Below are 25,024 nucleotides of genomic sequence, written 5' to 3'. Positions count from 1 at the left end.
TGAAATTCCGTTTAAAAAAAAAAAGCTTTTCTCTCTACTGAACAAAAATATTTTTTTTTTTTTTGAGATGAGTCTCGCTCTGTCGCCAGGCTGGAGTGCAGTGGCATGATCTCGGCTCACTGCAACCTCTGCCTCCCAGGTTCAGCCAATTCTCCAGCCTCAGCCTCCCGAGTAGCTGGGACCACAGACACGCGCCACCACACCCGGCTAATTTTTGTACTTTTAGTAGAGATGGAGTTTCACCACATTGGCCAGGATGGTCTCAATCTCTTGACCTCATGATCCACCTGCCTTGGCCTCCCAAAGTGTTGAGGTTACAGGCATGAGCCACTGTGCCTGGCCAGAAGAAAAGCTATTTTTAAAGTGTATTTCCTGCTGGGCATGGTGGCTCATGCCTGTAATCCCAGCACTTTGGGAGGCAGATCATCTGAGGTCAGGAGTTCCAACCCAGCCTGGCCTGTTGATGAAACCCCGTCTCTACTAAAAATACAAATATTAGCTGGGTGTGGTGGCGCACACCTGTAATTCCAGCTACTCAGGAGGCTGAAGTGAGAGAATTGCTTCAGCCCCGGGGAGTGGAGGTTGCAGTGAGCTGAGATCACACCACTGCACTCCAGCCTGGGTGACAGAGCAAGATGCTGTCTCAAAAACATAAAAAATAAAAATAAAAAATAAAAAATAAAGTACATTTCCTTAACAGTAATAACAGGTACACAGGAGGGGCTCAAGATACACTTGCTGACTGGCTTCTCTTCTTGCTCTCTTAAATTTCTACTATTTTAAGAACAGCTTGATGTTCAAATGAAGAGCATGAAAATTAAAAGTTCTGTTAACAACAGAAAAGATCTAGAAAATAGGAAATGTGGGCCAGGTGCAGTGGCTCACGCCTGTAATCCCAGCACATTGGGAGGCCGAGGCGTGCAGATCACGAAGTCAGGAGATTGAGACCAACCTGACCAACATGGTGAAATCCCGTCTCTACTAAAAATACAAAAATCAGCTGGGTGTGGTGGCACACACCTGTAATCCCAGCTACTTGGGAGGATGAGGCAGGAGAATCACTTGAACCTGGGAGGCAGAGATTGCAGTGAGTTGAGATTCTGCCACTGCACTTCAGCCTGGGTGAGAGAGCAAGACTCTGTCTCAAAAAAAAAAAAAAAAAAAAAAAAGAAAACGTCACATTTTGCTAAAAAGAAAATGTCAGTTAAAAACTTAAGCTTATCACACCTGTAATCCCACCACTTTGGGAGGCTGAGGTGGGCAGATCATGAGGTCAGGAGATTGAGACCATCCTAACACGGTGAAACCCCGTTTCTATTAAAAAAACAAAACAAAAAAAATTAGCCGGGCGTGGTGGCACGACCTGTAGTCCCAGCTACTGGGGAGGCTGAGGCAGAAGAATGGGTGTGAATCCAGGAGGCGGAGCTTGCAGTGAGCTGAGATCGCACCACTGCATTCCAGCCTGGGTGACAGAGTGAGACTTCTTAAAAAAAACAACAACAACAACAAAAAAACCCAGTTTAAAAGACTCTTGGCTATTTTTGGGGTGCTGGAAATATCTTTTGTCATGAATGGAATGGTGATGGTTACAGGGTGCATATATATTTCAAACGCCATTGAACTGTATACTTAAGAATTGTGTATTTCACAGTATAAGGTTTTAGAAACTGGCAATTTAAAATAATCCAATTGCTTTTAGTTGAATTTTAATGTCAAATATAACATATTTATAATACTGCACGTCAAGATTCAGAATGAATACTTAGTATTTATTATATAGTCTTAGGGGTTCTGAATAACTTAAAATACTAGGAGAAGTAGTAACCACTACCATTTATTACATACTTATTCCATGCCAGCTCTGTCAAAGGAAGAGACAAATTCAAGCTCTGAATGCATGAATTACATTTCACACAAGCCAGTAATATGCCAATTCAAAGTAATCTCCAATGTATATAGCAATAATTAGAGATTAGAAGGGTGGGTCTAAGGTGAAGGAGCATAGTGCATATCCCCAGGAAAAGGCATAATGTTTAAGAAAGTAATTAAATAAAGAGCCAAATAAAAAGACTTTTTACTGAGGAATAGACTAGACAATGGAACTGTGAGTTCAGGTATCCTACCAAATTTCATGCCCTTCTGCCACCTGCCAGAGGATACCTGTTCTTACTGCACTGCCTAATGCTGGTGTGACCACGGCTGTGGGACCTGCTTGACCCTTTCCCTACCTGGGAGCATCAGGGGAAATCCCTGACCAGAAGACCTTGTCAGAGGAAATCCAGTTTTAGCATTTTAGTAATTTAGTAAATTCAATTAAGTAAATTTAAAAAGGAGGTCAGAGGGCCTGTTCAGAATAGTAGAAGGCCTCTGTGAGCTATAAAGAACCATATAAATGATAATCATCTTTTTTAGAAAAATTATTCAAAAATACAGTTCTTCAGTGTTGTGGTTCTGAAAAGACTGTTAAAGTGTGTCACATTTACAGCATTGCCCATAGGCAACTTTTAGTTTACGCAGATAGGTGAGCTGCGGAAAAGCTATTCAAGTATTTATCCTCTTCATTTCCTCTTAGAAAACTTTATACACATAAGTATTATAACATAAATTACAAAACACAATAAATGTAATGAATACTCATAAAACAACTACCAGACTCAAAAATGAAAACACAAGCCAAACCACAGATCTACGAGTGTTTTTGTAGGTATTTCTGATACAACCCTCCACCTTCCCAGCTGGGAGCTACTGGCCTACAGAAAGAAGTTTAAACCTGTCAGCATAAGACACCCACAGGGCTGGGAAAGTGCCTTTATCTTAATGGCTGCTGGAATACTGTGTTGAGAAAGAATAGAGGCCTCATGTGGGTCAACAGAACACTGACCCAAGTGGAACAGAAATGGTGGCATGTGTGCCCAACCCCAGACAACTCCTTCAACTTCGTCTTCTTTCCCAAAATCTACTCAGTCCAGGAAATGTTAAGTGTCCTGACGGTTCAGGCTTTCTGTATCCTTTTACGCCTGGAATGCATTCTCTTTTTTCCTCGAATGATTACACATCCTTTAAGTTGCAGGAAGCCTTCCTTGACCTCCTCAAGAAGAGACACCTACACCTTTCTCTGCTATCTTCTAGCACCTCTATCATAAAAATTATCCAGCTTCAATGTCTTGTTTATTAATATATGCCTGCCTCTCCCACTACACTAGGAGCCTGTGCCTCTGGAAGGTAGGGATGACACTTAGCTTTATATTCCCAATGCAAGTAGCAGGTACTTAAATGCTTTTTGAAGATATAGATAAAATATAATACCAAATAATTAGCAAGATGCTTTAATTTATTATGCTAATTCATTTCAAGTTTAATCTATAAAACTAATGCAAGTACAAAATGAAAAAAGAAAAGACGAAGAGAAAAGGGGAGAAAGAGTATCAGGAAGAAAATGCTCAAGGAAGATTTTACAAACATATATAGCACAGTCATGTTTCACAGAACAAACAAAATTTATGTAAGGATTATTCAGTATTCTTAGGTTTGGTGTGAGTGTCCCTTTAGAACACAACAAAAATTACTTACTGGTTATAAAGTTCTGGATGCCTAACAAGGTTCTGAATGAATTCATTTAGTCCTGCTCTTCTTTGTTTAATAAAATCTGGAAGAGAAATATAAACTATTAGGATTATTTGTATCAGACTATGCAATTATCATCAACAATTATATAATAGACAAGCACAAAATAGTAAATTTTGATTAAGAAGCTATTTTTAAATACATGCTACTTGTGACACAAAGAATACATACTTAGAAATTATATATATGAATCGTATTTATATAATATATAATTACATATTACATATATGTAATTATATACTAAAATTAAAACTAAGCAGACAATTTACCTCCAAAAAGAAAGTTCTCAAAAACTGCCTATTATGGACTCTAAATAGACTAATTACAAAAATTGGAGAAGCACATTGCTTTGTCCAACTCCTCATGTACTACCAGACAAGGAATAAAAACTAACACTATGACACTGATACTGAAAATCACACAAATTAAAAAAAATAAGGATTTCTGGAAATCCTTTGCAACTGGGAAATAATGATTAATTGGTTAACTGAATATCACTAAAACTCTAGTTTAACTTCCACTGTGAAAAACAAACAAAAAAACTTAAAAAAATGCACAGGCATACTTTCCTAACAAGTAATTGTCCAGTATTTTCTTTTTTTAAATTTTTCTTTTTTGGTTGAGACAGGGTCTTGTTCTGTTGCCCAGGCTGAAGTACAGTAGCATGATCTAGGCTCACCGCAACCGCTGCATCCTGGGCTCAAGCAACCATCCCGTCTCAGCCTGCCGAGTAGCTGGGACTATAAGCATACACCACCATGCCTGGCTAATTTTTGTATTTTTTGTAGAGACAGGGTCTCACTATGTTGCCCAGGCTGATCTTGAACTCCTGGGCTCAAGCAATCTACCATCCTCGGCCTCCCAAAGTGCTGGGATTACAGGCATGAGCCATTGTGCCCAGCCTGTCCAGTATTTTTGAAGTGTTTTGTTTGTTGATAATTGAAGCTCATGCAATAGCAGTTTAGGAATAAATATTAAGCACAAACCTTTCTTTACTTTGAAATACACACTTACACACTTTTCTTGGAATTAGAAAACTTTATTCAAGTATCTTTGTCTCTCCCATTTCCTAACCTTGAACTTTTCCAATATTTAAATTTTTACTTGTAAAATGTGGATAGTAACAATATTTATAACTCATAATGCTGTTATAGGATTAAATGAGATAATGCATATAAGTTTATAGTAGGATGTCTGGCAGATGGTAAGAACATTACTTATAGCTAATAATTATTAGATACTATTACTTTTGTTGTTGTTATTATTATTAGTGGTTGTGGGGTCTCAAAGCCATTATCCTAAACTATTTTTTTTTTTAATTCGAGACAAAGTCTTGCTCTGTCACCCAGGCTGGAGTGCAGTGGCGTGATATTGGCTCACTGCAACCTTCACCTCCTGAGTTCAAGCGATTCTCCTGCCTCAGCCTCCAAAGTAGCTGGGATTACAGGCCTACACCACCACACCTTGCTAATTTTTGTATTTTTAGTAGAGACAGGGTTTCACCATGTTGGCCAGGCTGGTCTCGAACTCTTGACCTCGTGATCCGCCTGCCTCGGCCTCCCAAAGTGCTGGGATTATAGGCATGAGCCACAGCACCCAGCCAACTCTTAAGAAATATACTCTAAAAATCAAACACATGTGATTTGAGAAACTGTCTCTTATATGGCGAATGTCTGGATAAAAACCCATAAAAAATATTCCACTTGATAATGAGTTTTGGTTTAGTAAACTGATTTCTACTGAATAAAGGTATAATGTATAGTGTTTGTCACCAAAATGATGGGTCATTTTCAGGTTTATTTCCATTTCTTAAATGGAAGGTATGGTTTCATACAAATATAAACAAATATAAAATCAGGTCTGGTCTTTGGGAGCCAGATGCATGTACTTGGTACTTTTTTCTTGTTCGTCTAAGAATTCCTTGAAGAAAAATTCTTTCAAGGACATTCATAATGTCACCAGGTAGCAAAGCACATGTGAGGTTTACATTAAAAACTATAATTGAAACACAGTTATTTCTTGAGAACTGAACTTAGTAACATATGAAGAACTAAAATGAATGACTACATTTAGGATATTCAAAGAAAACCTAATAACTATATGGAAGCAGCTTTAAATTGTTCTGTGGATGCTTACTGAAGATATATTTTACTTTTGAAGGCCAGTGCGAAGAGAGGAATTTCCTTTCTTCAGTGAGCTATAGCCCATACTGCTCTTAAGTGTTCTAGGTGTCATTTCATTACTGACTATTTAACAGTTTTAAAATTGCTATGTAAAGCCCTATATAAGAAGAGAATGAAGTCTAGTACTAGTCAGAATTCAGGGGAAATTCCAAATTTACTTTTTTAGATCAACACTAAGCTTGCAAATATCTGAAAAAATTCCAGGTAAGAATATAATGTATAGGGTAAGTGCCAAGAATTTATATAAGACCTATAAATTATTTTAAGAATTACTAATTTGGGCCGGGCGCGGTGGCTCAAGCCTGTAATCCCAGCACTTTGGGAGGCCGAGACGGGCGGATCACGAGGTCAGGAGATAGAGACCATCCTGGCTAACATGGTGAAACCCCGTCTCTACTAAAAAATACAAAAAACGAGCCGAGCGAGGTGGCGGGCGCCTGTAGTCCCAGCTACTCGGGAGGCTGAGGCAGGAGAATGGCGTAAACCCGGGAGGCGGAGCTTGCAGTGAGCTGAGATCCGGCCACTGCACTCCAGTCTGGGCGACAGAGCAAGACTCTGCCTCAAAAAAAAAAAAAAAAGAAGAATTATAGTTAGAAATATGTTCTTAAAAATCTCTCCGATGAAGAAGTTACGTGAATGTATCTGTTGTAATCCAAAAGAAATTTCAACTAGAAATTTTAAAAAGGCTGGGCGCAGTCGCTCACGTCTGTAATCCCACAGTTTTGGGAGGCCTAGGTGAGAGAATCACTTGAGGCTAGGAGTTTGACACTAGCCTGGACAATATAGCGACACCATGTCTCTACAAAAAAATTAAAAATTAGCTAGCTATGGGGACATACACCTGTAGTTCTAGATACTCAGCAGGCTGAGGTGGGAGGATCACTTGAGCTGGGAGGCAGAGATTGCAGTGAGCTGAGACCGCACCACTGTACTCCAGCCTGGCAAGAGACACTGACTCAAAAACATACATAAAGTTAAAAGTATGGTTTCCTCTGGGTGTATCCTATTAAAAAATCTTTAAATTCATAATAAAATGTTAACAAAAAGTATAGGCAGAGATCATTCTTAAAATCAGCCTTCAAGTATGTAAGATGTATCTTATAGAGGTTGACAAACACTAGAATAAAGAAGTAGAAAAAAGAAAAAGAAGACATAGGCTTAAGCTGCAGGATAAGAACTCAAAAAGATAAGCAAAAATCCCATAAAATGGCTACCAACCATGAGATAAGTTAAAAAGGGAATTTCAGAACATTTTTCTTAGGTATTATTTTATTTATTTATTTATTTTTGTTGTTGAGACGGAGTTTTGCTCTCGTTGCCCAGGCTGGAGTGCAATGGCGTGATTCCGGCTCACTGCAACCTCCACCTCCCAGGTTCAAGCAATTCTCCTGACTCAGCCTCCAGAGTAGCTGGGATTACAGGCGTGTGCCACCACGCCCGGCTAATTTTTGTATTTTCAGTAGAGATGAGGTTTCACCATGTTGGCCAGGCTAGTCTAGAACTCCTGACCTCAGGTGATCCACCCACCTCGGCCTCCCAAAGTGCTGGGATTACAGGTATGAGCCACTGCGCCCAACCAACTTTATTTTTAACTTTTTATTATGAAAAACTTCACAAGTACACAAAAGATGAGAACCTTATTCACCTACTTTAAAATTTATCAACATTCTGCTATTCCAATTTCATTCATTTATCCTCATTCCTCACTTTTTATTTTTTTTCTCAAGTATTTTAAAGCAATTCTCAGGCAGTGTTTTTTTTTTTTTTTTTTTTTTTTGTGGGGGGGGATTTTTTCTTTTTTTTTTTTTTTTTTTTTTTTTTTGGTGGGGGGGAATATATCAGTATTTCTAAATGGTAGTATCTTTAAAAAAAATAGTAAAGCCATGAAATCACTCTCTCATAATGTCCATAAATTATTTTATTTCCCTCTAATAAACAGGTAGAACTAATTCTTCTCTCTTGAATGGGGGTTGGACTTAATGACTACCTTCTAATGAGAGGAATATGGTGGATGTGATGGCATGTGGCTTCCAAGACTAAGTCAGAGAAGGCAACAAGGCTTCCTCCTTGCTAGCTCTCTTGGATCACTCACTCTGGGGAAGCCAGTTGCCATGTTGTAAGGACACTCAAGGCCCCTTAAGAGGCCCACTCACAAGGAACCACGGCTTTCTACCAAAAACTGTATGAGTGAGCCATCTTAGAAGCAGATCCTTCCGCCCCAGTAAAGTCTTCAAATCACTGATGGTCTTTGCCTAGAACTATTAATTCATCAGAGGTTGTATAAGGATTTTCCAGTTCTATCATTCTGTGATTCTTCTATTTATGAACTGTGATTCCACTACCAAGTATTTTCCAACATTATCTCTTTGGTACAAAGAAATTACATTTCATACAACAAAGGCAAGATAAATCCTTGATTTTTTAATTTATTGATTTGGCAAATAAATTTACTCTAGTAACCTCTACAGCATTTCATGAGGTGTTTTTTTTCCCCTAAACAAGCAAAGTAAATTGGAAAGTCTTTATACTGATGTGCTCTAACCTGCTATGATAATTACTTTCTCCATGCCGTCTAATCTTTGCTCAGTAAAAGCCCCAGCAGCTGGGCTCCTGTGTTCTTTTGATAAAACTCCAGTCATCCTAAATAGCTTCCTTGCTTTCAGGCAAGCTGTCCTGAAATCACTTTGTACATTTCCTGTGCCAGATCTGGGATCACCATTTCTCCATGGAACTCTGGTTCCTTTGAGAGGGAAATGGTACTTAGAGATCACAATCTGAATGCTAGGGGTGTTGGTTACTACTTGTTATTACTTTTAGGCATTTCCAAGAGAGAGTGCTAGAAAATATTTTTACAAAGCTAAAAAAATAAATTATGGGTCAGGTGCAGTGGCTCACGCCTGTAATCCCAGCTACTCGGGAGGCTGAGACAGGATAATCGCTTGAACCTATGAGATGGAGGTTGTGGTGAGCCGAGATCATGCCATTGCACTCCAGCCTGGGAAACAAGGGTGAAACTCTGTCTCAAAAAATAAATAAATAAAATAAATAAATATTTCAAACTATATCACCAAATTAAGTTATAAATTACAGGATTCTGCTGGGTGTGGTGGCTCACGCCTGTAATCGTAGCACTTTGGGAGGCCAAGGCGGGCAGATCACCTGAGATTGGGAGTTTGAGACTAGCCTGACCAACATGGAGAAACCCCATCTCTACTAAAAATACAAAATTAACCAGGCGTGGTGGCGCATGCCTGTAATCCCAGCTACTTGGGAGGCGGAGGCAGGAAAATCATCTGAACTCAGGAGGTGGAGGTTGCAGTGAGCCAAGATCACACCACTGCACTGCAGCCTGGGCAACAAGAATGAAACTCTGTCTTAAAAAAAAAAAAAAAAAAGGAAAATTACAGGATTTTTACTTAAAATCTTTGATTTTGTTTGTATCACTTTCCTCTCCTGTTTAAAATCTTGGTTTCCATGATAGTAACATTAATGACAGAATAACAACTCCATATAACTAACATTAACACTACTGAATGCAGTGTAAAATTTGTCCATGGGTTTTTGTTTTTATCCTTAGCAATATATCCCATGAAGAATATACAGTCAAAATCCCATGTTTTAAAGTTATTAAATTAAGTTAGGTTTTTTCCTTCAGTTTATTTTCAGTTGTTAGAGGCTGCTTTGTTATTGCATTTTTATTTTTCTTTTTAAATTGTTTAAAATGTGTACATGGTTCCAAAGTCAAAGGTACAAACATAATTCATTCAAGGGCATCTAACTTCCACCACTTTTGCCTTTCCCAATCTCTCCTTCACCCTTAAAGTCACTAGTTTTATTAGTTTTTCGTTTATTCTTCCATTATTTCTTTTTGAATCCCCATACCTTTTCCTACACAAAAAATACACACCATACAAATTCATTTGCTGTACTGTGATTTTTTTTTTCCATTTAACGGTATATTCTGGAGATCATACCATAGCAAAATACATAAAGAGCTTTTTTGTTCCTTTTTACAAGTACGTTATATCCAGCTCCATCGGAAAAGTATTTCCATTGTTTCCAGTTTTTCTGTTAATAATTGTGTCACAATACATACAGTCTTGTGTCTACATATCATATGCAGTTTATTTTACGGACAGATTCCTAGAAATGTGATTTCTTGGCCAAAGTGGAAAACGCTTTCACAGTTTTTCTAAACATTACCAAATTCCCCTCAACATGGACTGTACTACTTTTTATTCCACAAGAAAAATATGGGAATGCCTGTATCCCCAAAGTGTAACCAAATGAGCATCTTATCCATCTCTGTTTTACTGAATTTGACTTAGATCTGATTTCCCCAATGCAGGACTTTCTAATATCTCTGTGATATATGATCCCTTTCACTGTATGCAGTAAACAGAAATCCTATGGAAATGTAATATTATGCATATTCGATATACGCAGGATAGACAAACGGTTCTTCAAAAAAATCAGTTTTTAGTGTCAATTAATTCATCAAAACAAAGTACCAAAGAGCATGCAGCTTGGTATCTTGCTTTTAACAATGAAGCAGCATTGTTACCAGTCTTTTACTTCTTTGCTTTCTTTCCTTGATTAAATAATTGTTTTAAGTAATTAGTTAAGGACTCTACAGAACTCCAACCCAAGTTCCAGTCTCATATTATCACTAGTAGTTTGATCTCTTAATATTTTTCTGCCACTTCTAATTAGTTAATTCTCTCAGTCACCCAGGCCAGACCCTCCAATTATCTCTCTTTCTCTTCTCTATATGTCTGTTACCTAAGCAATCATCAAGATGTATTCCAGATTTTTCATTAAAGGAGTTCTCGTACATTGCACGTTTTTAAACCCTATTTCTACCCTAGTCCCCATACTCATTATCTAATGCCAGGGCTATTGGACTATTACCTTAAGCAGTCTCCCAGTCTCTCCTCTGCTGTGCCCACCATAAATTACCCACTGTCAGTTTCACATCTTGATCAAATGCCACTAAGGCCAACACGCTACCCATGAAGATGCTTTTCAACCTGTGCTCCAAGGAGATACTTCACTGTTATACCAACAAAACAGGTCCATTTAAATTTTTTTTCACATATTACATTTCCATAAGATTTCTTGTGTGTGTGTGTGCGTGTGCGTGGGTGTGTGTTTTTGGGGAACAGAATCTCACTCTGTTGCCCAGGCTGGAGTGCAATGGCATGATCTTGGCTCACTTGCAACCTCCGACTCCTGGATTCAAGTGATTATCCTGCCCCAGCCTCCCGAGTAGCTGAGACTACAGGCACACACCACCACGCCCGGCTAATTTTTCTATTTTCAGTAGAGACGCAGTTTCACCATGTTGCCGCTGGTCTTGAATTCCTGGCCTCAAGTGATCCGCCTACCTTGGCCTCCCAAAGTGCTGGGATTACAGGCGTAGCCACCATATCTGGCCTCCATAAGATTTCAATTGGGAAAAAAGTGTTCTGCTGCTGAAAACAAAGCACAAGTACAAAACCCACAGGTCTACAGAATATAATCTAGCTTTGTTGTGCCAACTCAATTTTCTCTTGCTTCTCTTTATTAATGGGTTCATATATTTAGTAATACTTTAAAACCTAGTATTTGTCAGTTTTAAATAAAGTAATAATTTAAAACCAGTATATTGCCATTGTCAACCAATAAAAAAAGACATGTCTGCACCTTCAGAAAATCTACAGCCTACTATAAGATAGATTAGCAAATTACAATGAAATGTGCTATATACTCCCAAGAGAAAAAAAAAAAAAATCTCTGTATGTAACCAGGGAAGTGAGAACCTTCTCCAATCCTGAGTTTCATAAAGTGTAAAGAATAATAAGCCTCCTTATTATTCTATAGGGCTATAGGCAAAGCAGCCTCTGGGGAAAAAAAGTTTTAATTAAAGGAAGAATGTGGAAGAAATGTGAAAAAGATGCAGAATAAAGAGCAGTCTGTTAATGGTGGGCAGAATTCTATAGGATACAGTGATATGGTCTGGGAGGAAAATGAATGGTATGAAGTTAGGATGGAGAGAGAAAGCACAGTCAAGATAAGGGACCTTAGAGTTTTTATCTTGAGTAGTGACCAAGATCTCTCTCTCTTTTTTTTTTTTCTTACACAGACATGTAAGGTATTAATTTAACTGGTTACAAGCAAATTAGTTGGCGAAGGAGGGCAATCCACCTGGGATTCATCCGTGGCAGAGACAGATGACTCTTCTGATAGAATTCCTGGTGAATAAGAAGACTTCTGTTTCCCTATAAGTAGACACCTGTGACTTCTATTAATCTCTTGGGTTCTAGGGGAAAATTCCATGCTCACAGCTTTAGTCATATAGGTGCTAGATGCTGAGACCCCGTGTGTCAATGGGCTCCCCAAGGGTGAGCAACAGGATATCTTTTTTTTTTTTTTTTTTTTTTGAGACGAAGTCTCGCTCTGTCACCTAGGCTGGAGTGCAGTGGCGCCGATCTCAGCTCACTGCAACCTCTGCCTCCTGGGTTCAAGCTATTCTCCTGCCTCAGCCTCCCAAGTAGCTGGGACTACAGGCGCATGCCACCACGCCTGGCTAATTTTTTGTAGTTTTAGTAGAGACGGGGTTTCACCATGTTAGCCAGGATGGTCTTGATCTCCTGACTTCGTGATCCGTCCGCCTTGGCCTCCCAAAGTGCTGGGATTACAGGCGTGAGCCACCGTACCCGGCCTAGGGTACCTTTTTGGTATCCCATTTAGAGGCCTGCAAGTTGCTATGTACACAGTATATATTTAATGTTTCTGAATAAAAAAGTGAATATTCTTCATGACACTGATTTAAAGTCAGTAAAGTTTCCCAAATTAACTTGAAGGATCAATAAAAAAAAAATATTAATAGGGTCTCCCTCTGTCACCCAGCCTGGAGTGCAATGGCACAATGACAGCTCACTGCAGCCTTGAACTACTGACCTCAAGCAATCCTCTCACCTCAGCCTCCTGAGTAGCTGGGACTACAGGTTCATGCCACCATGCCCAGCTAAACTTTAAATTTTTGTAGAGATGAGGTTGCCCAGGCTGGTCTCAAAACTCCTAGCCTGAAGTGATCCTCCTACCTCGCACTCCCAAAGTATTTCGATTACAGGTGTGAGCCACTGTGCCCAGCCCATGGACAGATAAATTCATCTGAAGTCAGACTGCTTGAATTTGGCTTCCAAATCTGCCCTTTACTATCTGCATGTGGTCCTGGGCAAATTAATGTGTCTTAAGTTTCCTTATCTATAAAAATAGTGGTAACAACAAGAACACCCAACTCACAAAATTGTGAGGATCGAATAAATTAAAACACACGAAGTACTTAAAACAATGCCTAGTAGACAGTAAGCACCTTCCTGAGGCATTATTTTCATGGGGCATGAGATCTTTTAAAGTCCTGCACTGCTATACAGTGCAATGAATATGTTAATTTACTTCTTCAAACTTCAACGATCACTTCATGGCTGGCCTATGAGGTTGTTTCTTACCTGGATCAAAATTATCACCAAATATTCTCTTGGCAGGAATCTTCAGGGCCATAGCAGGAAACTGTTTTTTTAACTAAAATTTTTAAAAATAACATTATATGAACTAATTTTATAAGTCTTCTAGTTACGCATACATCAAAGCCAAATACAATCTGATTTTAAAGAAAATCCATCATAAGACATACTTTTGAACTTATGATCATCCAAAGTACAATATAAATTATACCAATAAAATGTCACAAACTAGTCATCTTTTTTGGTCCCCATAAAATACCTGGTATCTGTGTGACCTAGGATAAAATACTCAACATCTGCATCTCATTTTCCTGCCTGTAAATGAGGATAATTTTAACAATTACCTTACAGATTTGTTGTTTTAAAGGAGATTATGTATGGCAAGTGCTTAGGCTAGAACCTGGTGTTACAGTTCCGAATACGTATTATTCACTATCTTAGGAGAAGATATGATCTTGGTATTTTCTCTACATGGATTGACAATCGATTTCTAAGAAAGTAGATGAATCTTGCTTTCAATATTCCTTCTGCTCTAATCTTCACCTTATTAAAATTCTAATAAGTGAGACCTCGTCTCTACAAAAATAAAATTAAAAAAAATACCTAGTCATGGTGGCACATGCCTGTGATCCCAGCTACTTCTAAGGCTGAGGTGGGAGGATTGCTTGAGCCTGGAAGGTTGAGGCTGCAGTGAGCCATGATTATGCCATTGCACTTCAGCCTGGGCAACAGAGTGAGACCATGTCTCAAATATATATATATTTTTTCTAATACATTTATCTGATATGCTTGTCTTCAGAGAATGAAAACTTGGCCCTGCAGAAATTAAATTTGGGGCAGTTAAGTCACAAAAATGGGTTATATTTTCATTATAAGTTTGATGTCAAAAATACACACACATATGTAAAAACTGTATCTCCGCTGGGCATGGTGGCTCACTGAGGCCTGTAATCCCAGCATTTTGGGAGGTTGATGTGGGAGGATTGCTTGAGCTCAGGAGTTTGAGACCAGCCTGGGCAACATGGCGGGGCCTTAACTCTACTAAAAAAAAAAAAAAAAAAATCAGCTGGGGGGTAGTCCAGCTCTACAGTATGCAGGAGGCTGAGGTGGGAGGATCACTTGAGCCAGGGAGGTCAAGGTTGCAGTGCGCTGTGATCATGCCATTGCACTCCAGCCTGGGTGACAGAGCAACAACCCATCTCACCAAAAACAAACAAACAAAAAAAACCACCCCAAAACGATACCTCTAACTACCAACTGATAGGAAATACAAAGAACAGAGGAATGTACTAATCACTTTACAGCATGGGGCATGCTGTCAGTAAAATGCAGACTGAAAAATATGTAAACAAATGACCTTGTTTTCTTTCATACACACACAAAAAAAAAATGTGTAAAGGAAAGAAAAGAAAGGCAGAGGGGGAACCTAGTGATTAAATGACACTTAACAGACTTATCAACCAGTTACATAAACCCTAACTGGATATCTGATATTGAGGCATTACTGTTCATTTATTTTTAGATATGGTAATGATACTGTGTATAAGTTTGTTTTTAAGAATCTTTATCTTTTAGAGATATACACTAAAATATTTACAGATGAAAAGATACGATGTCTGAAATTTGTGTTGAAATTATGATGAGCTGGCTAGGAATAGAGATGAACCAGGAATGGCCATGTATCAGTAATTATTGAAGCTGGATGGTAACATATTATTATTTTCTGAATTGGTACTAGTATGTCTACTTCTGCATGTGTTTGACAATTTCCTTCCTTCCTTCCTCCCTCCCTCCACTTCCTTTCCCTTCTCTTTCCCCTTCCCTTCCCTCCCCCTCCCCGTCTCCCTCTCTCTTTCTTTTTTCCCTTAAGATAGTCTCTAGCTCTATCACCCAGGCTGGAATGCAGTGCTGACCTCCTGGGCTCAAGTGATCCTCCCCTCAGCCTCCTGAGTAGCTGGGACCACAGGACACACACCACCAACACCTAGCAAGTTGTTTTATTTTTTGTAGAGACAGTCTCATTAAGTCATTGCCCAGGCTGGTCTTGAACTCCTGAGCTCAATCAATCTTCCTGCCTCAGCCTTGCAAAGTGCTGGGATTATAGGTGTGAGCCACTGTTCCTCGCCTGTGTTTGACAATTTCTGTAATAAAAAGTTTCAAATATAAACTAGTCATAAAGGACACATTGAAGTTGACAAAATGCCTAGAGATTTTTTCTTTTCTTTTATTCTAAAAGGAGTACAGGAAAATAATTAGTGTTTTTGAACTTAGGGAAATCCAGACCAGGTTCAACCTGATTTCTGTAGTTTCAAAGAATTCAACCAATAACTATTTTCCTATTTTTCTCTTTGCCCCTCACTACAGAAGGCAGAATTACAAGGAGTTAGATAAAAAGAGACATAAAAAGTCATGAAATAAGAACAATGAAAAAAGGGTGAAAAGAAATACAAAAGAATTTAGGGAGACGAATGATAAAACCTGAACTACAAGTTAAGGAAACTCTTCTGCAAAAAGTCGAAAGATGGGATGTTTCACAGAGGACAGAATGAAAGTGATCATGGATGGAGGTACCCCAAACAAGCTTTCCTATTTTATTTTTATGCTTACAGATACTCAAATATTAACAATTTAATTAATCACCTGCTATTAAAATCATGGTGACACACTACCAGTGTGGATCTCCACAATGCTGAGTTCTTAGATGACATTCCCCTTCCTCTTATGAAGTTTCACAAAAGACAACATCTTTAGAAGGTAAATCTAGCCTACAAAATATTTTAATACAAATTATTTTAAGCAAAAGACAGAAAGAAGCCTCAAATGTATGTGGTGTGTGTGTGTGTGTCTGAGTGTGAGAGAGAGAGAGAGAAAGAAAGAGAGAGACAGACACAGACAGACACTACAGTCATGTTATTTTTACCCGAGCATAACCCAGGCATCCTGATGGGTACAGGTGGATTTACACACTCCTCAAAGACATGCTGAACATGTAGATAAAGGGTATTCAAGAGTTTCAAAATGAGCTAACATTTCAACCCTCACTCAGCCTCCAATATAAGTCATTTTTTAAAAAACCACTAAACACTTAATGGAAGACATTTCCAAACTCTTATTGACTATTGTTTCAACAGTATAACTTTAATTACAGAAAAAAAAAAACCTATCTCAATATCATTTGATGAAGCATTTTTCTAAAACTACACAGGTTGAATATCACAAATCTGAAAATCTGAAATGCTGCAAAACCAGTAACTTTTTGAGTGCTCAAAGGAAATGCTCACTGGGGCATTTCAGATTTCAGATTTTCAGATTTGGGATGGTTAACTGGTAAGTACAACTCAAATATTCCAAAATCTGAAAAAAATTTGAAATCCAAATCACTCTGGTTCCAAGTATTTCAGATAAGGGATACTCAACCTGTATTTAGTAAGTGCAGTTGCATATGCATTAAAGAAAAGCTGACTAACAGAAGAAAACAGTAAAATGTTAAGTTATTTCTGAGCAGCAACATTACAGGTGTTTTGTTCTAGTTTTTGTTTTGAGACAGGGTATCAAGAGTGCAGTGGCATGGTCATGGCTCACTGCAGCCTCAACTGCCCAGGCTCAAGTGGTCCTCCTACCACAGCCTCTGAAGTAGCCAGAACTATAGGTATGTGCCACTATACTAACTTCTTATTTTTATTTTTTTTGTAGAGATGGAGTCTCCCTATTAAGTTTACATAGGAAAAAATAAATATTTTTAAATTGCAGTATTATCTTCAGAAATTCAATTTCAAGTAGCAAGTGATCTGAGTATTAGGAACAAATATATACATAGTGAAATGCTAAATAAAGATGAATCAGAAGTCTGATTTTCATGACTTAACAAAATATAGGAAGTGGTACAGCTAGACATTGTTGACCCATTTAGGAATTTGTTTCTTAATTGTCATGTGTAACTTTCCTCATATTCAAAAATATCTTACAAATAATAACCCACAGGCATATATTTATTCCTATGTTTAAAATCAAGAGACAGGGTTAAGAAATTTAAAAATTCCTTTTTTTTTTTTTTTTTTTTTTTGAGATAGAGTCTCGCTCTGTGGCCCAGGCTGGAGGGCAGTGGCACAATCTTGGCTCACTGCAACCTCTGCCTTCTGGGTTCACGCCATTCTCCTGCCTTAGCCTCCCAAGTAGCTGAGACTACAGGTGCCCGCTACCATGCCCAGTTAATTTTTTGTATTTTTAGTAGAGATGGGGTTTCACCATGTTAGCCAGGATGATCTCGATCTCCTGACCTCGTGATCCGCCCGCCTCAGCCTCCCAAAGTGCTGGGATTACAGGCGTGAGCCACGTGCCCAGCCCAAAATTCTGTTCTTAAATATATAACGAGTTTTTCCAGAGGATGCCTAGTAATCTACCATTCATTAAACGATGACACTGGGAGATTCCTATTTATTAATACATGAGAGCAGAGGAATTTCAATTTGGGACTTGAGGCCAAGGGCAGTGGCTCATAGCTGTAATCTCAGCACGTTAGGAGACCGAAGTGGGCGGATCACATGAGGCCAGGACTTTCAGACTAGCCTGGCCAACATGGCAAAACCCCATCTCTACTAAAACTACAAAAACACTAGCCAGGCGTGGTAGCTCATGCTTGTAATCCCAGCTACTTGGGAGGCTGAGGCATGAGAATCGCTTGAACATGGGAGGCAGAGTACGTTGTAGTGAGTCAAGATCGTGCCACTGCACTCTGGCCTGGGTGACAGAGCAAGACCATCTCTCAAAAATAAATAAATAAATAAATTGAGGATTTGAGGCACAATTGCTTTTGTTCTTAACTGAAGCAAAACTTTAAATTCAGGACTGTCTTAATGACCTGGAGTTCCATAATAGCTATTAATAACTCAAGAGGTATGCTTTAGCTTCTATGTAATCTTCAAGGCAACACTATCCACAAACACTGCTACCTGTGGAAGATATGGACTGATGATGACAGTGACTGTGGTGGTCTTGCTGCCTTTATTTTTTTAGATGGGGTCTTGCTATATTGCCCAGACGGCCGTGCAGTGGGGCAATCGTGCCTCACCGTACCCTCTGAACTCCTAGGCTCAAATGTTCCTTCTGCCTCAGCCTCCCAAAGTGCTGGAATTACAGATGTGAACCATCGTGCCTGGGTCTTTGCTGCAAACACTAGATTATGAATACTATTTAATATCTGAGTTATGAAAATATAAAAATAGGTTTTAGTAATTTAAATAGCTAATGGTCTCTTAGATCTCACCACCTAGGTAGCTGTCAGAACTCTAAAATTCAACAGTCATTTCAGTTGCATTAGCTACTTAAAATCTGGAACCTAAGACATATCTCTAAGAATGGTAACAAACTGTGGAAGGGAGATAGGTTCGTGATAGACTTTCAAACATAAAGCTTACAGTAGGCAATTTAACCAGAAATACCATGATGATTAACACTTATCAGAGAGGTAGTAGACAGAACTGACTTCTAATTTTTTATGACATTAAAAGGTATTTTATCTAGTTCTCATATTTTTAATGGTTTATTTGCAATTGTTCAGCAGTCCTCTCTCTACCCTTTCTTTGTAAGCTTTCCAAAGTTAGGATGTTTTTGAAGAATCTCTTACCTTTGTCTGCTTGTCTGACATATTAATATATCAGTATCAATTTAATCAAATACATTTATCTTATTTTGGGGTTTTCTCAGGTCCTTTCTTTTAATTAGAAATCTTGTAGACTATTACTTACAGTGTTGTAAAGTTTATCAAACTCTGCATATCTCCTGAAGACAAACCATTCACTCCTTCCCACTGAAACCAGAACTTTATAAACCTGTGGAAATAAAAAAATAACAATGTAACAAAATTTAATTGCAAAAAACCCATTAGCTACTTAAATACATTAAACCTGTTTTCATATATGTATTTTTTTGAAACAGTCTGGCTCTTTCAATAAGGCTGATATCTTCATATTCTGAAATTGATATTAACATTAACATTTTCATATGATTCTCCAAGATACATAAACATACCAATTAAAGCACTTATTGAATCCTGTCAAATGGTATTCTTGGCGGGGCTCAGTGGGTCATGTCTGTAATCTCAGCACTCTGTGAGGCTGAGGTGGGAGGATCACTTGAGCGTAGGAGCTGGAGACCAGCCTGGGTAACATAGGGAGACCCCATCTTTACAAAAAACTTAAAAATTAGCCAGGCATGGTGTACACGCCTGTAGTCCTAGCTACGCAGGAGGCTGAGGTAAGAGGATTGCTTGAGCCCAGGTAAGTCAAGGCTGTAGTGAGTTGAGATCACACCACTGCACTCCAGCCTGAGTGTCAAAAGCGAGATCATGACTTGAGGGGGAAAAAAAAAGGTGATTTCTTGTGATGGGAAGAATATGAGGTCAGGAAAAAAAACAGGTGATATTTTATTTTTCAAATGTTACAAAATATTTCTGTAATTTTCAGGGAATAACATAGTCAACACCCACTTGTTCATTATTTGGATCTACTGAATTTCTAACATTTTGCCATTCTTGCTTCAGATTTTTTTTGCCAAAGAATAAAATACTATAGATTCAATTGTTGCCACTTTCCTCTCTTCTTCCCTAGCAGTAATTACTACCCTGAACTTACAAAGTATTTTCAAAAGTGGTACCCTGCTTCATAAAAAACCTTCAATTATTAGTTCTCTTCATCTTTCACATAGTAGTTTTAGGTCATCTTTCACATGGTAGTTTCCAAACTATTAATAACAATTTATTCTCAGATTTCCTAGTATTATCTTCCATATTCATTATTTTCAAGTATACATAACCTCATATAATCATAATCCAATAACCCTATGAAGTAAGCAGAACAAATATTATAACCCCCCACTATACATGAGACACCCTACATGAGCTGCAGGATGGTAATCTGGCTCTTTTAGTCTTAACCAAAAAGGAATCTGGTTGTCTTAGAGGAAGCTATTATGTGTAAGATGTTAGAATTAATTTGATACCCCCCCCCCCCCATGGACAGCATGCAGAAGTAGAGGGCAAAAAACTTAGCCAAGGTTGCAGTGACATTGAGTAAGACTAGACAAGAGATTTATCTCACATGGCACTCAGGATCAGACAAGCCTAGAAGCAGAACTGCTGTAAGAGAATAAAACACTTAAGTTTATATGATTGTGAGTTTCTTGAATTATTTGTGCTGACTTGGTGAGAAGAATGGACCTTAGAAAGTTCAGGTGGCCTCCCCTGGCTACCCAAATACAGCCAAGACCAGGAGCAAGTCTAGGTTCCAAGCTGGAGCAGCTCTGCAGCAAATATATTTGCAGAAGGCAAGATAAAGCCTTGTGAAATTATGAATTAACAGTATGATTTATAAACAAGTGCTTATTAAATATGTACTAATAAAACAGTAGACAAAAACAAAAACTAATCAAATCCTTAAAAATACTTCCATTGGTAAAAAGCAAAACAAGATTAGATTTCCTGTGAAATCTAACAGGATTTCACAGGAAACAGTACAATACTTAATACAATATGAAATTATCTTATTTGCATATTTCCTTATTGTCTGTCTTGCCCCAGTTAATGAAAGTTCCTTGAGAGCTAGGGCTAATGTCACTCTTGTTCCACTGTATCCCCAGTGCCTAGAATATGACATAGAAACTCACAATTTGTCAAGTGGATAAATGAAAATATAATTTAGAATTGGCTTAAGTCAAGACACCTACAATGCAACACATTTCCCTGTTAGAAGCTTCATGGTATAGAACTATATAAACTACCTATGCAAACTAGATTATAAAAATATTATCAAGGCTGTGCGTGGTGGCTCATTCCTGTAATCCCAAAACTTCGGGAGGCTGAGGCAGGAGAATCACTTGAGCCCAGGAGTTCGAGACCAACCTATTCAACATAGCAAGACCTGTCTCTATTAAATTTAAATTCAGGCTGGGCGCAGTGGCTCACGCCTGTAATTCCAGCACTTTTGGAGGCCGAGGCAGGTGGATCACGCAAGAGATAGAGACCTTGCCAACATGATGAAACCCCGTCCCTACTAAAAAAAAAAAAGAATATATATATACACACACATATATATACACATATATATACACACACACATATTTATATATACATATATACACACACACACATATATATATACACACACACACACACACACAAAAATTAGCCGGGCATGGTGGCATGCACCTGTAGTCCCAGCTACTTGGGAGGCTGAGAATCACTTGAACCCAGGAAGAGGAGGTTGCAATGAGCCTAGATTGCGCCACTGCACTCCAGCCTGGCAACAGAGCAAGATTCCGTCTCAAAAAAAATTAATTAATTAATTAATTAAAAAATATATATTATCGATAGCACGGGTACCTAGGCTGAACACAGCATCTGTGTTGGGTGGGATGGGGTCTATCTGCCCTGAGAGAACCAAGTTTCTTGAGGATTGAGGACTGCACTGTAGTAATCAGCAAATAACAGATGAACAATTCAACAAATACTTATTTGAATTCCGATCTTTGTTGTAGGGGCTGGTGAAATGATAATGAAGAAGTCCTTGCTTCAAAGAACCTTGCATTCTACTCAAAGAAGGCACATATAAACAAACACAAAATGTGGCAGGAGGGAAAGCAAGACAGAGTGAGAGGGGTAGCGTGGGGTGTGAAGGTGCTATTTTTTATAGGGTGGTCAGAATATGCCTCTCTAATAAGGCAATATTTGGGAATCTGAAGGAAGTAAATGAATAAGGTGATTTAGTTAGGGCCTTTGAGAACTCAGTGCACAGCGTAAAAACAGCTGGGTAAGAGAAATGTTACAGGTCTCCTCGACCATCCTACAGAAGACATGGAAATACCTCCAGCCTGGAAAATCAAAGGACACATGAGATAATCTGCTGACATTTGCTATGTGTGAACTTCCATCAAACTTGGCAGGAGGTATCCTCTCGAGGAAAGAATGACCCAAAGGCAAAAACAAGGAGAGGGAAGGAAGGAAGAAAAACTTTCACCACTCTACCATTTTATTCTAGGTATATCAGCCTTTGTTTACCTTCAATGTGATACTGCTAAAAATTTGCTTATACAAACGTGCAACAAATGCCTACTGTTTAAGATATTCCTGCAATATAGAGGCTCAGAAGGGGTATATGGTCAGAAACACATTGCAATTTATCTGCTCTGGGATGTGGCGCCAAGTGTGGCAGGCGTGTCTGTTAAGGAAGAGAGGACAGAGGGACTGCTTTCCCTGCTCCTTGTCTGAGACCTTGAGAGAAAACCATCATTTCTGGCACCCAGCCCCACCTAGTTAAGAAGGCAGAGAGATTTAGTTTAACTCCTCAGCTTTCCTCCACTGCCCTATGACAGGGACTCTGAGTTGAAAGTCACCTGTCATGGGACTCAACTGGCAGTGACCAGGTAACCCCCTTTTTAGAGGCTGGGTTGGACCACTGAGCCAGGAGCAGGTGAAGAACACGTCAGAGCCTCAGGGGGCTCTACAGCTATCAAGGGCCAAGGTACTGAGTCAGTGGAGAGTTGCCGCAAGACCCTGGTCAAGTCAACAAAGAGATCACAAGCTAGTTCATCAACTGAAGGTGCCAGCAATGGATGCCAGCAAAATGCCCAGGTTATCAGGTCAGTCATAGCTGGCTATCTGCCAGACCAGCCACTTTACAGCTCAAATAACAAAGATCTAGAGGGTTAACAAGAACTCAGGAGGCTTCACCAGGCTACCATGAGGTCATTCACCAACTCAACAATATTGTGAAAGGGGACACCTCTCCTGCCATAAACCATGATGCCAACCTGAGGAAGATGCGTGTTCAAGTAAGAGAAAGAAAGCAGAAGAGAGGCTAAGCATTTTATCCCGAGACCTGGTTAAATTATTAGATCAGACTAAGTATTAAACAGAATTGGGCTAAATGAATTTCTTCATATTACTCATACAACATAGAAAAGATCTAGTTGGAGGTAACCAAAGTGTGGTTTTCAGACTTCCTGCATCAGGATGAACTGGTAAAGTGTGCTGAACAATTCAGATTACAATCCTGTAACTATTTACTCATTTTACAAATAAGGCAACTGAAACACAGAGAGGTGAAATAATTCATACACCCTGGATTTGAACCCAGGCCATCTGACTCCAGAGTTCCAACTCTGTAGGTGAGGGGAGTGGGGAGTTACGAGGAAGAGCAGATCAGTAATATACACGATAAATGGCTTTATTTTTTCAGGGGGAGGAGGGCACAAGACCTCTGTATATACTAATAGGACTACTAGAACTACATACAATATTATATGTTTCAGCACACTAATTAGAAAAGTGACTATTCTCCAATAATAAAAACTGATACACAGATTGAGCAAATATTCATTGTGCTTACTCTTTATAAAGTCCTGTAGTAGATACTACAGTGATAAATGATAAAATTAAAAACGGCTTAGCCTTTAAGGTAAAAAAAAAAATAAAGTACTGAATTAAACATTTTAAAACTGTAAGATACTATAAACATTTCAGGACAATAGTTCTTAATACGAAATCGATGTCTTCAGGAGTCCATTAATTCCTGATAGTGCATGCAAAATTGTAAGTGTGTGCGTAGATCCATGTGTATGCACATGCACATTTTCTGTTAAGAAGATTAGTTAGTAGCCGGGCATGGTGGTGGGCGCCTGTAGTCCCAGCTACACGGGAGGCTGAGGCAGGAGAATGGCGTGAACCTGGGAGGCGGAGCTTGCAGTGAGTGGAGATCGCGCCACTGCACTCCAGCCTGGGCGACAGAGACAGACTCTGTCTCAAAAAGGAAAAAAAAAAAAAAACCAAGAAGATTAGTTAGATACGGTTGGGCGCGGTGGCTCACGCCTGTAATCCCAGCACTTTGGGAGGTCAAGGTGGGCGGATCACGAGGTCATGAGATCGAGACCATCCTGACCAATATGGTGAAACCCTGTCTCTACTAAAAATACAAAAATTGGCTGGGCGTGGTGGCATGCGCCTGTAGTCCCGGCTACTCAGGAGGCTGAGGCAGGAGAATCACTTGAACCCAGGAGGCAAAGGTTGCAGTGAGCTGAGGTTGTGCCACTACACTCCAGCCTGGTGACAGCATGAGACTCTGTCTCAAAAAAAAAAAGAAGATTAGTTAGATAGTTTCATACAATTCTCCAAGAGGATAAGAAGAGAGACACTAAAAAAGGAAAATTTATTCCATTACGGTAGCCACAGAAGACTTTGTGGAGAACAGATCATGTGAAAGAAGTAAAATCCAGGTATGTGGGAGATGGGGAAGGGGGTGTTCTAGGTTGGAGAAGAAAAGCAGAAATGAAAATATTCTCTATATTCAGTTGTTTTCCACATGCTTTATGTTAAGTACTTACAGTAAACCTCTTCTTTTTCTCTCTGTGTTCATCAGAGCTGGGAATGCTTACACTTGGGCAGCTTTCCTTGTAGTCCATGGTATAATCTCTTTGCATTTAATCCTTAAAGAGCACACCAAAAAATGCGTCCGAAGAAACAGTCGGCAAAGGACAAACTCAATTAATCCAAAACATAAAACCTCTGGAAGTAATGTTCAAATTCCATCATGCAACCTTAACCAACAGAAAAAGAAAAAAGAAGTGATTAACAAAACAATTTTTACACGCTATGACGGTCATTCCTTAAGCATGGGACTAATTTTACATTTATTCTGGCAGGAATTGACTTTTGCTCATCAG

General features: G+C 39.0%; 1 protein-coding gene across 11 annotated transcripts in view; it reads right to left on the bottom strand.

Moving 5' to 3' along the window:
• Window positions 1–25,024, bottom strand: part of LOC111549202 (serine/threonine-protein kinase Sgk3) — a 194,759-nt gene that overhangs the window by 45,396 nt on the left and 124,339 nt on the right. For 10 of the 11 annotated variants that reach the window (XM_023222321.2, XM_023222316.2, XM_023222319.3 and 7 more), the window contains 4 exons: window positions 24,686–24,898; window positions 19,060–19,143; window positions 13,301–13,373; window positions 3,571–3,646 (listed from right to left, as the gene is read on the bottom strand). In XM_023222321.2, the coding sequence (XP_023078089.1) occupies window positions 3,571–3,646; window positions 13,301–13,373; window positions 19,060–19,143; window positions 24,686–24,781 (329 nt within the window). In that variant the 5' untranslated portion in view covers window positions 24,782–24,898. Of the gene's footprint in view, window positions 1–3,570; window positions 3,647–13,300; window positions 13,374–19,059; window positions 19,144–24,685; window positions 24,899–25,024 lie in introns of those variants that run through there. The other variant, XM_023222327.2, reaches the window with a different exon arrangement.

The sequence above is a fragment of the Piliocolobus tephrosceles genome, chromosome 7, assembly GCF_002776525.5.
Source record: "Piliocolobus tephrosceles isolate RC106 chromosome 7, ASM277652v3, whole genome shotgun sequence".
Classification (NCBI taxonomy): Eukaryota; Metazoa; Chordata; class Mammalia; order Primates; family Cercopithecidae; genus Piliocolobus; species Piliocolobus tephrosceles.
The sequence above is the reverse complement of the archived record's forward strand: the minus strand, read 5'-3'. Positions and strand labels throughout refer to the sequence as shown.